At 36.1% G+C, this 12364-nt stretch overlaps 1 protein-coding gene across 1 annotated transcript in view; it reads right to left on the bottom strand.

Moving 5' to 3' along the window:
- LOC107697713 (striatin-3-like) overlaps positions 1 to 12364 on the bottom strand; it is a 30564-nt gene that overhangs the window by 2559 nt on the left and 15641 nt on the right. The window contains exons 6-10 of the mRNA XM_016498529.1: positions 10951 to 11089; positions 10723 to 10864; positions 7768 to 7904; positions 7227 to 7402; positions 7030 to 7077 (exon numbers count right to left, since the gene is read on the bottom strand). Of these exons, the coding sequence (XP_016354015.1) occupies positions 7030 to 7077; positions 7227 to 7402; positions 7768 to 7904; positions 10723 to 10864; positions 10951 to 11089 (642 nt within the window). The remainder of the gene's footprint in view (positions 1 to 7029; positions 7078 to 7226; positions 7403 to 7767; positions 7905 to 10722; positions 10865 to 10950; positions 11090 to 12364) is intronic.

Genomic DNA, 12364 nt, shown 5'->3' with positions numbered 1-12364 from the left:
AATACACAGTAATTAGGGCTGCACGATATTGGAAAAAAACTCACATTGTGATATTTAGTTTTTCTGCGATATATATTGCGATATGAAAAAAAAAAACAAAAAAAAAACACCAGATGAATTGAATAGCTCTATTTGGAAAAAAATAATCAATGATTGGGGTGATTTTGTAGGTAAGTAAATCAGCATAGAAAATAAACAAATTACAAGCATAGATAAATATAATAGAACAAAGATACAAATGAAATAAACGGTGCTTTATATTTTTCAGGTAAGTCTAACAGTATTCGGGTACAGAAATTGAATAATCAAATGTAAAATAACACTGCATAGTCTTCACTGTATAAATCTAATAAATCTGTGTTAAAATCTGTTAACCATAAGCAACTGTGTTTACAGGGATACTTGCAGAGACATGCATTTTGACAATTTCGTGCGTATGTGTTATTTCAGGCACAAATAGAATTCAGTGTTCATGTGCAGCTCTCACCGTGTCTACACCGGATGCGAGCGGCGCGGTGCGACGCGACAAAACTCATGCCTTGTTCTATTTATGGTGTACTGGCACAAAATTCAAATGATTAGCAAAGGTCGCATTGTCACGTCCAGAGTAGACTATAGCTGTTGCGGTGCTGGGCGGCACAACACGACAGCTGTCGCATCCGGTGTAGAGACAGTGTCTGTGTGTGAGCAAAGAAAACGATCAGTATAAATATAACGATCAGTATACTAAACATCAAACATCCTGCAATGTGACTATCGCGGATGCGTACATCGCAATATCGCTGCTGAAACGATATATCGTGCAGCCCTAACAGTAATACAATATTTTAGTCAAACAGTGCCAGTAGTTTTTGTTAGTTAAAGTCTTGCCCTGATCAGCTATATGTGTGATGTGGAAACATCCTAGAGCAACAACAGTGAAACTGTAGACCACACATGCTCACGGGACAGGACCGAGATCTTAAGAGTGTAAATATCATGTGCCCTCATTTAACACACTCACTATCCAGTTCCAAACAACAGCAATGACTGAAGAGAAGCTTATCAAGAGCTTTATGACATAGAAAGGTGCACTTTTGCCAATTAAAAAAAAAATTAACCCTAAAGAAATAAAAAGCCCTTTTGAACAAAATAATGTATCCTGACACATGAGACAAAGATATCCAAGTCTTCTATAAAAAGCTATTTATTGAAATGATTTTAAAATAAGACAAAACAAGTATTAAAATAAGCTAAAATAACAAATCTAAATATTTTTTTTTTTTTAATTCACCTCCTCAGCAAATGTTTTTAGGGGCCAAGCCCGAAGGGCTGTAGTCCCTATTGTATCTGAATGTTTTCTTTATTATTATTTTTCTTTAATGGTAGTCTATGGCAGCCCTATGAACAGAACAGGAAAATTATGAAAATTGGCACAAATGTAGTGATGGCCATGAATAGTGATCTGACCAACTTTGGGGTCTCTAAGACCAACTCTATAGCGCCACCACCACCTTATAATTTTTGAACAGACACAAAGATCATGATTTTCTGACTAACTATGGATTCCTTGGGTCATGCCGAATCTGAGGATATCAATTTTGCCATGCTAAACCATGTGTCCGCCATTTTGAAATTTGACATAAATTGCTATATCTTTTGAACCATTTGACATATATTTGGGATCATCAGTGGCCTGTCCCGGAGGTACCTGAGACGTTTGAATACAGTGCCACCTAGTGTTCCAGAGATATAATATTTTTTACAAAAACACTTGTAACTTTTATTATCCAAATGATGTTTTAATATAATTTCATTCTCTGGGTTATGCCAATTCTGACGATGTCTAATTTGTCATTTTCCATGAATGTGCTTGCCAGCCATATTGAAGTAAATTAAAAAGTTTTTTTGCTACTCCTCCTACAAATTTTGCCCAATTTTGTCCAAAATCTGATCGTATGATCTTTGGACCGTGCCACATAGAAATAACTGAATATATTTTTGATATTCACTACCATTCCCAAGAAATACCTCTCTAAAGTAGACCGTGCTGTGTTTGTTGTCTTATGCTATTAAGCTTAATATGCTAATAAGTTACAGGCTAACAAGTTACTATGCTGTTTAATGTGACTCTTTAGCTGTCAAGTTAATCATAAGCTGCATTACCATTAACTTAACTTTGCATATTACTCTGGTTAAAATGCTAAATAACTTTTTTTGGGAGCTCATTCTCACACCTAAACCTCTCCTCATCAGCCCGTTGAATGTGCGTCAACTGAGTGGCACACTCTGCTAAGCCACCTGCCCCCGAACCTTTCAGGCCATGGGTTTGAATCCAGTGTGGCATATTCCCAGACCATCATAGGTACTGTGGCAAGAAATGATGCTGAAGTTACTTATTTTCCAGATGTAGTGCTTTTCTAAGTATTATCTCATCTGAGCTTAATAAATACTACCTTTGGTGCATTTATATACAAAATCTTAATTTTGAGTTGATTGTCACTTGAATTACGGAGCTTCAGGTTCTGCATAAACCCACGTATTCTCAGTGGCACGATGAAATGAGTTGCAGGCACCTGACCCAGAGATTGTGGGTTCTAATCCCGTGTAGTACAACTTTATATAACTGTGTGTAATGTTGTGTCACTTGGAGCCAATTGCTGCAGTTCTACCTTTGACAACTCAAGTCTCTGTAAAATTAAACAAACTACAGTGCATGAGCGGCATGCTGTGTAAATCAAAAGGCTAAAGCTTTGAAGATTTTCTACAAATTCAATGTGTAGCAAGTGTTTAACCATGGGAACTAGGGCTGGGCGATATAGCTAAAAAAATGTATCAACGATATAATGTTTCATATTGTTCGGTATCGATAATTATTGACATTTTTATAACCTTTTTTAAAACAAAAAGCAACAGAATTTTTTTTTTTAATTTAACCACTGTATTTATAATTAACACAATTTATTGAGACAAACAACAAATGTTTTTTGTTTTAACAATCAAACACAATAAAAATTAAACAAATATCTAATTTCTAATGTTTTATATGCAGATTAAATAGGTCTTTATTGTATAGGTCTAATTGTCTCCCGAGGCCACAGGAGGGCGCAATGAGCAAAATAATGCAGCGCATTTAAATTGTCAACGCAAGGAAGTAACTCTATAAAAACGTGCATTACGTCTAAATTAACTCATAAAAATCAAATATAATTTCGTAAATTGCATAACCAATTATGAACAAAACAGCATCATGTATTTATGCATTGCTTAATCCAAAGAACCGAAGCGCCATTCACACAGACTGCATTTAAAAACATATGATACGCAGTGAAAAGGAATTATCCCTCCACAAATTCGTGACGTGTTTTCTAAAAGTTTAAACTGTTTTAACTTTGCATGGATTTCTATACATCTCTTCTGTGAGACGCGAGTGCAGCAGTCATATTTGTCCGTCTAAAAATGCGCTGAATATGCGTTCTGTGTGAATGGCTTGGTTTCGGTTTTAACCTAATCAAGATCTTCTCCGCATTGAGCTTCTATATTTCTCTAATATTTTGAATGCATAACACAGCGGTGCATCTCGTGGGCTAGACTAACAAAACATTAAAATGCAACAACGTCACTTACATCATCACCACATCTCGCGCGCCACTGATGACGCACCCTGACGCACACCTAACATTCAAATGCAAATGTTTATTTTAAATTCGACTAATATTCATTCTTTATTCACAATCTCCTCATCACAGGCAGGCACAGCACTCATTTCAGCATGTGTTCGTGTTTGTGTGTGCTGTCTGCGTCACTCATAGCACGTGCCTATATTGTGCGCTATATCGAACATTTTTTCTATCGATATCGAAGAAGGTGTACCGTCGATAAATATCGATTCCATTTATCGCCCAGGCCTAATGGGAACTATACATTGTTTAAAAGTATCCAAATAAAATCTAAGATTCAAATATGTCAAAAATGGCCATAATGGGCTTGGCCCCATAATTGCTGCATGCAGCTATATATATATTAATTTTTTTTGCTTTTGAAGACCCACGATTCTCACAATGCTCATTTCAACAGTGGCCATTTTTTTTATAACAAATATACTTTTTGTTATGCCAAGCTCTAAAATTATTTTTTTGTAGAAATTGCAAAAATAAAAACATGGTAAAATAGGTAAATTATTATTTTTTTATCCTGATGGGACTATATATTGACAACTGTGGAGTCAAAATGATTGAGAACCACTGTTCTACAATAAGCAGGTCGCCCCCTTATGGGCAGCACATCAGGTGAGAAGGGTCTGGCTGCAGACATGCACTTGCATTTTCAGACTTGCACTCTCAAGACACCTGCACTTCCGCGAGTGACGTCACTGCAGTCTTTTTTTATTTTTTATTTAATTTAATTTATTAATTATTTTTTAAATTGAATATCTTAACATGTTACACAAGTAGCCAGGTGGTGAAGACAAGAAAAAATAAGACTTTCTGCTCAGATTTCTAACCTGTTTAAGGCTTTAAATACGGTAAATTAAGACTTTAAGACCCTCAGAAACACTGTAAATGTCTGCACTGTCATTTTTGATCAATTTAATGCATCCTAGCTTAATAAAAGCATTCAAACGTTTTGAATGGGGTCACATTATGGAAGTAAAATAGGTTGTGAATGACGTTTCATGCTGATTTTATGATGATATGGTGCTCTGATGGGAAAATGCCCAAGCACATGCTCACCGTGTGGATAGGCTATGGAGGTGGCGCAGGTCTTGGAAGTGGCGGCTGCCAGCATCATGCCCATGAAGTCCGATGCGTCTTTGGCAGTGTCCTCAGCCCCATCCATGTGCGTTGCTGCTTTGGCCTCTAAAAGACGCCGTTTTATGCTTTCATAGATCACAAAGTGAATCACGGTCTCTGAGATGCCTGCATAAGACGCAGACATGCCGCGGTAAAACCCACGTAGCCCATCCGTCTGATACACACGCCGCACACACTCGAAAGCATTCATGCGACGCTCCCCGCGCTTCCTGTGAAGAACAAAACACGCTTAAGTGAGTCAAATACAAAACTTAGTCTGGAATCATGAATAATTAGATCATGTTAAAACTATAATCTGTAACTAAGGAATCAGTCACTAAGGATATTAATCAAACAATCTACTTGTACATAATGTCACATATCTGTTGCCACTTTACCTGGCGTCCAACTGTAGACGCGTCTTAATCAACCAAATCGGGTTGGTTGCTGTTATGGCCGTGAACCCTGATTGGAGAAGAAAAGGAAAGATTAAGATGCAAATTTACTAAATTGAAAAAAAACTTACTCCCTTTCAAAAGTCGTCAAAAAGGGTCAGCAAGATTTTGCGTTTATTTTAAATGAATACTTTTGTTCAGGAAGGATGCGCTAAATTGATCAAAACTGAAAGACTTTTGCATTTTTACAAAATATTTGCATTTCTAATAAATGCTGTTCTTTTGAACTTTTATTCATCAAAGAATCCTGAAAAAAAAAAAAAGTATCATGGATTCCACAAAAATATGAAGCAGTGAACTTCAACATTGATAACAATAAGAAATGTTTCTTGAGCTGCTAATCAGCATATTAGAATATTTTCTGAACGATTGTGTGATTTTAAAATATATAAAATAAGAAAACAACATTTTAAATTGTAACACTTCACAATGTTAGCGGCTTTACTGTATTTTGGACTAAATAAATGCCGTTTTAGTAAACATAAGAGACTTCTTTTTAAAAGACTAATAAATCTTACCAACCTCATACTTTTAAACAAAACAAAAAAAAAACAGTGAATTTTACAAAAAGGGTCATCCTGATAGTGTCACTATTAAACAACAGAAAGCATAGCAATAATAATAGCATAGCAAATCCGTGGCCGCAGAATATGAACGCAATGTGCAAAGTCTTTCGTTAAGCGTTTTCCTCCCATTGAAAAACACACTTAATATGACTTAATGCATTACGTTTTTCTCCTACAGATGACGTGCAGTACCCTGTATGTTATAGTACTAAATTAGTTTTAATCATTTAACCACCACAGCGTCTTGTCTCCATTGGCAACACGAACGATTCGTGTGGATTGCAAGTAGAGTGCAAGCGGCGATTGCAAGTGACTTCGTGATTTAGTTTCTTTTTTTCTTGTCTTCACCACCTGGCTACTTGTGTAAAATGTTGAGAGATTCAATAAAAAAAATAACTAATCAATTAAATTAAACAAAGAAAGACTGCAAGTGATGTCAATTGCGGGAGTGCAGGTGTCTGAGAGTGCAAGTCTGAGAGTGCAAGTGCATGTCTGCAGCCAGACCCTATTGCATCAGGTTGGCATCACATGACAATCCTCTGTGTCATGCAATTGACCAGCTACATTATTACTAACCATAATAACGAGTAAATATACTGGGACTTCAAGCAGCTAGACTGTTTATAGTGTAATGCAGCAGCAAACTGCTTTCCACCAACAATATATCAATAACCATTGGGATTGAATACACAAATGTTTGTAGTATGACAGCAAAAGCTCTGACAGCTATGACAGCTCTGGCAAGAAATCTCAGAAATGAATAAACTTAAAGCATCCGGACCAGTAGGTGTCAGTATAGAGTATTAGAGCACAGCCATGAGTAAGGGCAAACAAAAAACTTAGTGAATGCATCTTTAAATATCTAACATCACCATGCACATTTTGGCTGGTGTGTTGTGGGAACATCCTCTGGAGTTATGGATCACATGTAACCATCATGGATGGGCTTAGCAGAGGCCAGGAGAATGCTACCTTTCTGAACCCATAAGGTTGTGGCAATGCTTACATGTACAGTATTGTCCACACTGTCACAACACTTTCACTCTCCTCAACACATTTAGGATAAACTGGAATGACAACAACAACCTCGGCATCCATTTTTGTTGCTCTCGTAAGGAAATCTGCTTACCAATGGCTATTTGTCAATCTTGGAGGCTAACATTTTTGAAATGTTTGACAGGCAGGTTTAAAAAAAAAAAAAGTATAAAAAGTCAATATCATGAAATCAATACTTACATATGCCCTCTAAACGTGTATATGGGCTCCACATCAAAAGAGGCACTTCTGCAAAGCAAGATGAAACTTTGTTTAGCAGTTTGTTTGAAACAATAATGTTGCATGATAAAATCAATGTGCTTCTTGAGACATAATTTTAAAGATTAAAAGCAATCCTAAGACATCGCGATTCTTGGAAAGCCACAGCAAGCACTTACTTTTTGGCAGGAACTGTCTTCTGGAGGTTCCACAGTTTGAGGGTGTGGTCTTCTGAGACGGTGACCAACACCGGTTCCACAGGATGGAAGGCCAAGGCCCGCACTCCATCAAAGTGGCTTCGCAGGGTATATTTGGGATTCCATGTCTTCCTGAACGCGTCCTTATTGGCTGGCAGCTAAAAATAGAGGGTGGGGGGAAGGGTCGTTGTAGAGGCATTTTAACAACTGTGAAATGAAACCTGGAAATTGCAGGTCGACTGACTGTGAGGCATTAGGATAGTTGTCCTATTTGAGTGCACAGCAAACCACACCGGCTTGGACAACTTCGGTCCTCTGTAACCTTTATACAGAATGAAGCTAATATAGTACATGACATTTGAGTAAACAGTACCGGCTGTTTTTATAACTGTTAACTGGTTAACAAAATGTAGACTGTATTTAAAAATTGAGCATGGAACAGACCATTTTTTTAAAAGTAGAGTCTATTATTTATTAATGCCAGAATAGTATTATTAAAGCAGAAGAGCAGTGGGGTACTTACATCATAGCTGTATTCAGCCTCGTCATTGGACACAGTCAGATCTGCGAGGTCTCCCAGGCCCAGCACACTTTCCAACATGTCATCAGAGCCCATGATAAAGGACTTGCCCCCACCAGGCGTGAATGGCAGAGGCTCAGCTAAGAATAGGAAAGAGAAGAGAAGGGCCCAGTAAACAAGGTGCCACACCTTAGGATTGAAAAACAGGGCTTAAGAAAAAGACTGTTTAACAAACACATACATCAGCAGTTGAACCGTTTTGTGAGGGTGTAATACAGAACATACATCTAAAGTAATAATATGGGTTGGATCAATAGCAAGATTTTGGCTTTAATATCACACTAGCCTCTGGTTGCTCTATGAGGTATCCCAAAAAGCAGGTTATTTGGCATAACCGGGTAAGTTTATGGAGTAAGTAAACATTAACCTCAATTTTGGTTCAATTACTGAGGTAGAATAATCAATTATTATTTTTTTTTGCAATATATATAAAAAAAAAAAATTATCCATTGTTTTCCAGTGTATATTTGTTAGAAATATTTATTCTTTTTAATAAATGTTTCATTAAATACAATTTGTAGTGCTTCAATAAGTAATTGTTTATATTATATATTTTTATCTTTTATATAAAATACACTGTGCAACCCTAATAGATACAGTGATAAGAAAATATACAGAGCGTTTATGGTAATAAATGTCTTGATTTAAGGGTGACACGGACTTCACATATGTGCCTCTTTACCAAAAATACATGTCATATTTATGGTGACATTTACATTAGTGGTGGGCGATATCTTATCGTTTGCGATATACCGGGAAAAATTCTCCCCACGATAAGAATTAGTCTTCCCGCGATATAACGAGCCTATTTGTTGACATATTTCTGTGTGTGACAGTGCGGAGCGAGGCGGATGTGAAATTGAGGAGTTGATCTATTTTACAATCTGGAACTGGTTTGGTCAGGGATTTACTGTACAGTGCGACAAAAAAAAAATCGGTCTGAGCCTTAAATAAATGTACTACTGTACATTAGCAAGTGTGCGATACAATTTTGCATGTGTATGAGCCTGTTTACAAACCTGTTATCCAACAAAGATATTTATTGACATGCTTTTTCTCCAAATTAACTTAATAACATAGTCGAGTGGTTGAAATAACTTCGTTTTGTGACCAGACGTGGTTTCATATTACAGAATGATAGAATTATATACAGTGATAAAGGCTATGTCGATTGGCATTGCATTATAAATATACATTCCTTATAAAAATACCCAAGATTGCTTGAACACAGATAAGCCATATATTTTGTGCAGTCGTATGTTTATTGTTTTCAAGTTTCATCAGTGACAATTTCTCTATCTCCAGCCCTAATTTACATAATCCTTAGTTTAGAAGTGGGTCAGAACAGACAGAAGAGAGTAAGACAAAAGAGTGAGAGATAAAGAAAGCAGAAGTGAGGGTGTGTGATGGATGTAATGAGCTGATGTGTTTGACCCAGCTGGCTCTGGTCGGAGCAGTAAGAGAATCTCCCGTGCTGGAAGCTGGCAGGAATGCTGATGCAGAAACTAGCCTAATTAAGATTCTACCGCAGGGCTAGCGTGTGCCACAAAGCACATACAAAGGACACGCATGCACATGCAGGCACACGTTGAAAATAGTTCACTCAAAAATATACTTTTTGAGGTTTGTGCTGTGTGTGTGAAACCTAATAAAAACTTGCAGAATGGCCAAGCAGCTCGTTTCATAGACTGAAAGTAGGTAGTGATTTTTACTAAGGAAGTACCACTTATATTCCTAGTATTCTGGACGTATATGACAGCTTTGTGTAAGCAACTGGCTTAAGTCATTATTCACATGTTGATGCACGTCTAGACACACTACAGTTTAAAAGTTTGGGGTCAGTAAGATTTTATTCAGCAAGGACACATTAAATTGAAGTGTACATTTGTTACAAATAATTTTTATTTTAAATAAATGCTGTTCTTTCTATTCAGTTTTCTATTATGTACTTTTCTATCAAATAAACGTATTACTGTTTCCACAAACATATTGAGAGCAACTGTTTTCAACATTAATAATAATAAGAAATGATTTCTGAAGGATCATGTGACACTGAAGACTGGAGTCATGGTTGCTGAAAGTTGTAATTTTTAAATTAAGCAATATATTTCACATTAATAACATTTTACTGTTTTCTTCAAATGAATGCAGACTTAATGAGCATAAGAGACTTCTTTCAAAAACATAAAAAAAATTCCAGATCCCCAACTTCTGAACCATAGTGTATGTGACAGCAGAGAGAAAAATTATAAGTCAATAAAAACGCTATTAACTTGTAATAGAACAGACTATTACAAATACAGCACTATATGTCCTATTGGTGCTGTTTAATGTACTTTTTGGATTCAGTATAAATCTCCATTCATTTTAACTCTATGGCAAAGATCTGCATAGACATTCTGCCTAATGTCTTTTTGTGTTTTGTGGAAGAAAGAAAACACAGAGCTGAAACAACATGAGGGCGAGTAAATGAAAACAAAATATTCTAGTTTGGGTGAAGTAGTACTTTAATTGCAGGCCTTATTTTAACCCTACATGATAATAGACCTGCAGTCATTGCTCAATCATCAAACAAACGCTCCTTTGAGATGTGCCCTACTTCATTATAGATCTATAATCTGTAGAAGCTTGTTTACGCCACAGGATAAAAAACTAAAAAGGTAATTGCAACTTTTTATTCCACAATTCAGGCAAAAAAATAAAAAATCTAGAAAAACCCCCCCAAATTTTTTACATTTTTGGCAATTCTGAGAAGTAAAGTCAGAATTGTGAGACCAAAAGTCACAATTATCTATTTACATTTTTTAAACTGTAACGGAATCGAGCAGCCATAAAAACCACGATGATTAATGATTATAAAATCAATTTTGTCTATGATTTTGGCAAGCACTATTTTACCCCACTCTGTGCCGTCTCCTGAACTCCGAGCCTCTCCGGCACCTTCTCCATCCTCCGCGTTTACCAAAAAGTCAAACTCCTTGAGTGCCTCCTCTGTGTCAGGGTCATCCGGTAAGTCTGAAGCCAAACCTTCATTTCCGACCTGGAAAAGTTATCGTTATAGGCTATATTACATCAACAATCATATACCGAGAACAATAAATAATTATTACTCAAATTTTTACACACCTTAATTTTATGTTTTTTTATTCTACGTTTATCGCTCCTGTCAGGCACGTCCTCCATTATGTCGCCCTCATCTTCTTCCTCTTCATCACTATCGTCAGCATTTTCTAAAAAATTAAATGTCTCCAGAACCTCTGGATTCCTGTTAAACCAAAGGCATAATAAACAATGTTTCAAAACAGCTAACATGGAAATCTTTTTAACTGTTTATATTAATCTACCAGTTGAATCGACCCCAAAAAAAACTAGAGATGCACCGATTGCAATTTTCTTGGCCGATTCCGATTTTTTTGTAAGTGTGACCTGCCGATACCGATTTTTGCCGATTCCGATTTTCTTTCTAAAAACTATAATTGACAGCATATACAAACAAAAAGCTATACTTTTTAATGCAAAAAAAAAATAAAAATATTTACAAAAAAATTATTAAACATTACAATTCCCCCAATCTGGATAAAGTTACAGTTGTTCTCTCACTTAAACAACTCTCAAAATAAAGTGCTCTGTGACTAGAAAAAAAAGGTAGAAATAACAATTAACTGAAAAGGAGTTGCTGCACTATTTAACAAAACAGATGTCATTTCCCACTGTTTCTTAAATTGTAATTTTTCACTAACCTTATTAAATGTGTCAGCTGTTATCATTCAAATTTTTCCACTGCAAGAAATTTCAAATGCATAAAGAATTTTATAAGATTAATGTTTTAATATTTTTTTAACACAAATAAGAAATGTTGGGAGAAATGCAATGATAGTTTTAAATATGAACCCAAACCAGTAGGTGGCATCAAATGACCGTTTGAATGAGTGAGTCATTTAGTTTTTCATTCAACAGATTCGTTCAAATGGATGATTCATTTAGAAACGAGGCAAGTGACTACCGTCTTTATGAATAGGTTACTGAATCATTGACTCACTTGATTCGTTCAAAAACTGACACGTGGAGCAAACATAGGAGGACATTCACAGTACATCAGCTCAACAATCACGAGAAATAAACGAACTGATAACAGCAATCTCTGGTCATCTCAGAAGAGCCAAACTCTCTTATTTGAAAAGCTGTCTTTCTAAAGAGAGGTGTGCTGTTACTTTAAGTGATCACATGTATGATTTTTACATCCTGGACAGAAAAAATAGCAACAACAAAACATTGGGCAAAACTAGAGATGCACCGATTGCAATTTTCATCCGCAAAATTTAGCAAAAACAGTCAATATTGTGTCTAAAATGTAAGGCACTTAATTTTAACTTCTTGTTTATTGAACTACTATTGTATAAAATCACATTGCAATCGTGTTGAAACATTTTGTTCGTGCAATGTTGCGTACCTAAATCATATAATTTTTTATTTATTTTTTTACTACCGCAGTATGTATCTAATGGCGCTTTTCCACTGCGTGGTACGACTCGGCTCGGTA

Source organism: Sinocyclocheilus anshuiensis, unplaced genomic scaffold, assembly GCF_001515605.1.
Source record: "Sinocyclocheilus anshuiensis isolate Anshui unplaced genomic scaffold, SAMN03320099.WGS_v1.1 scaffold446, whole genome shotgun sequence".
NCBI lineage: Eukaryota > Metazoa > Chordata > Actinopteri > Cypriniformes > Cyprinidae > Sinocyclocheilus > Sinocyclocheilus anshuiensis.
The sequence above is the reverse complement of the archived record's forward strand: the minus strand, read 5'-3'. Positions and strand labels throughout refer to the sequence as shown.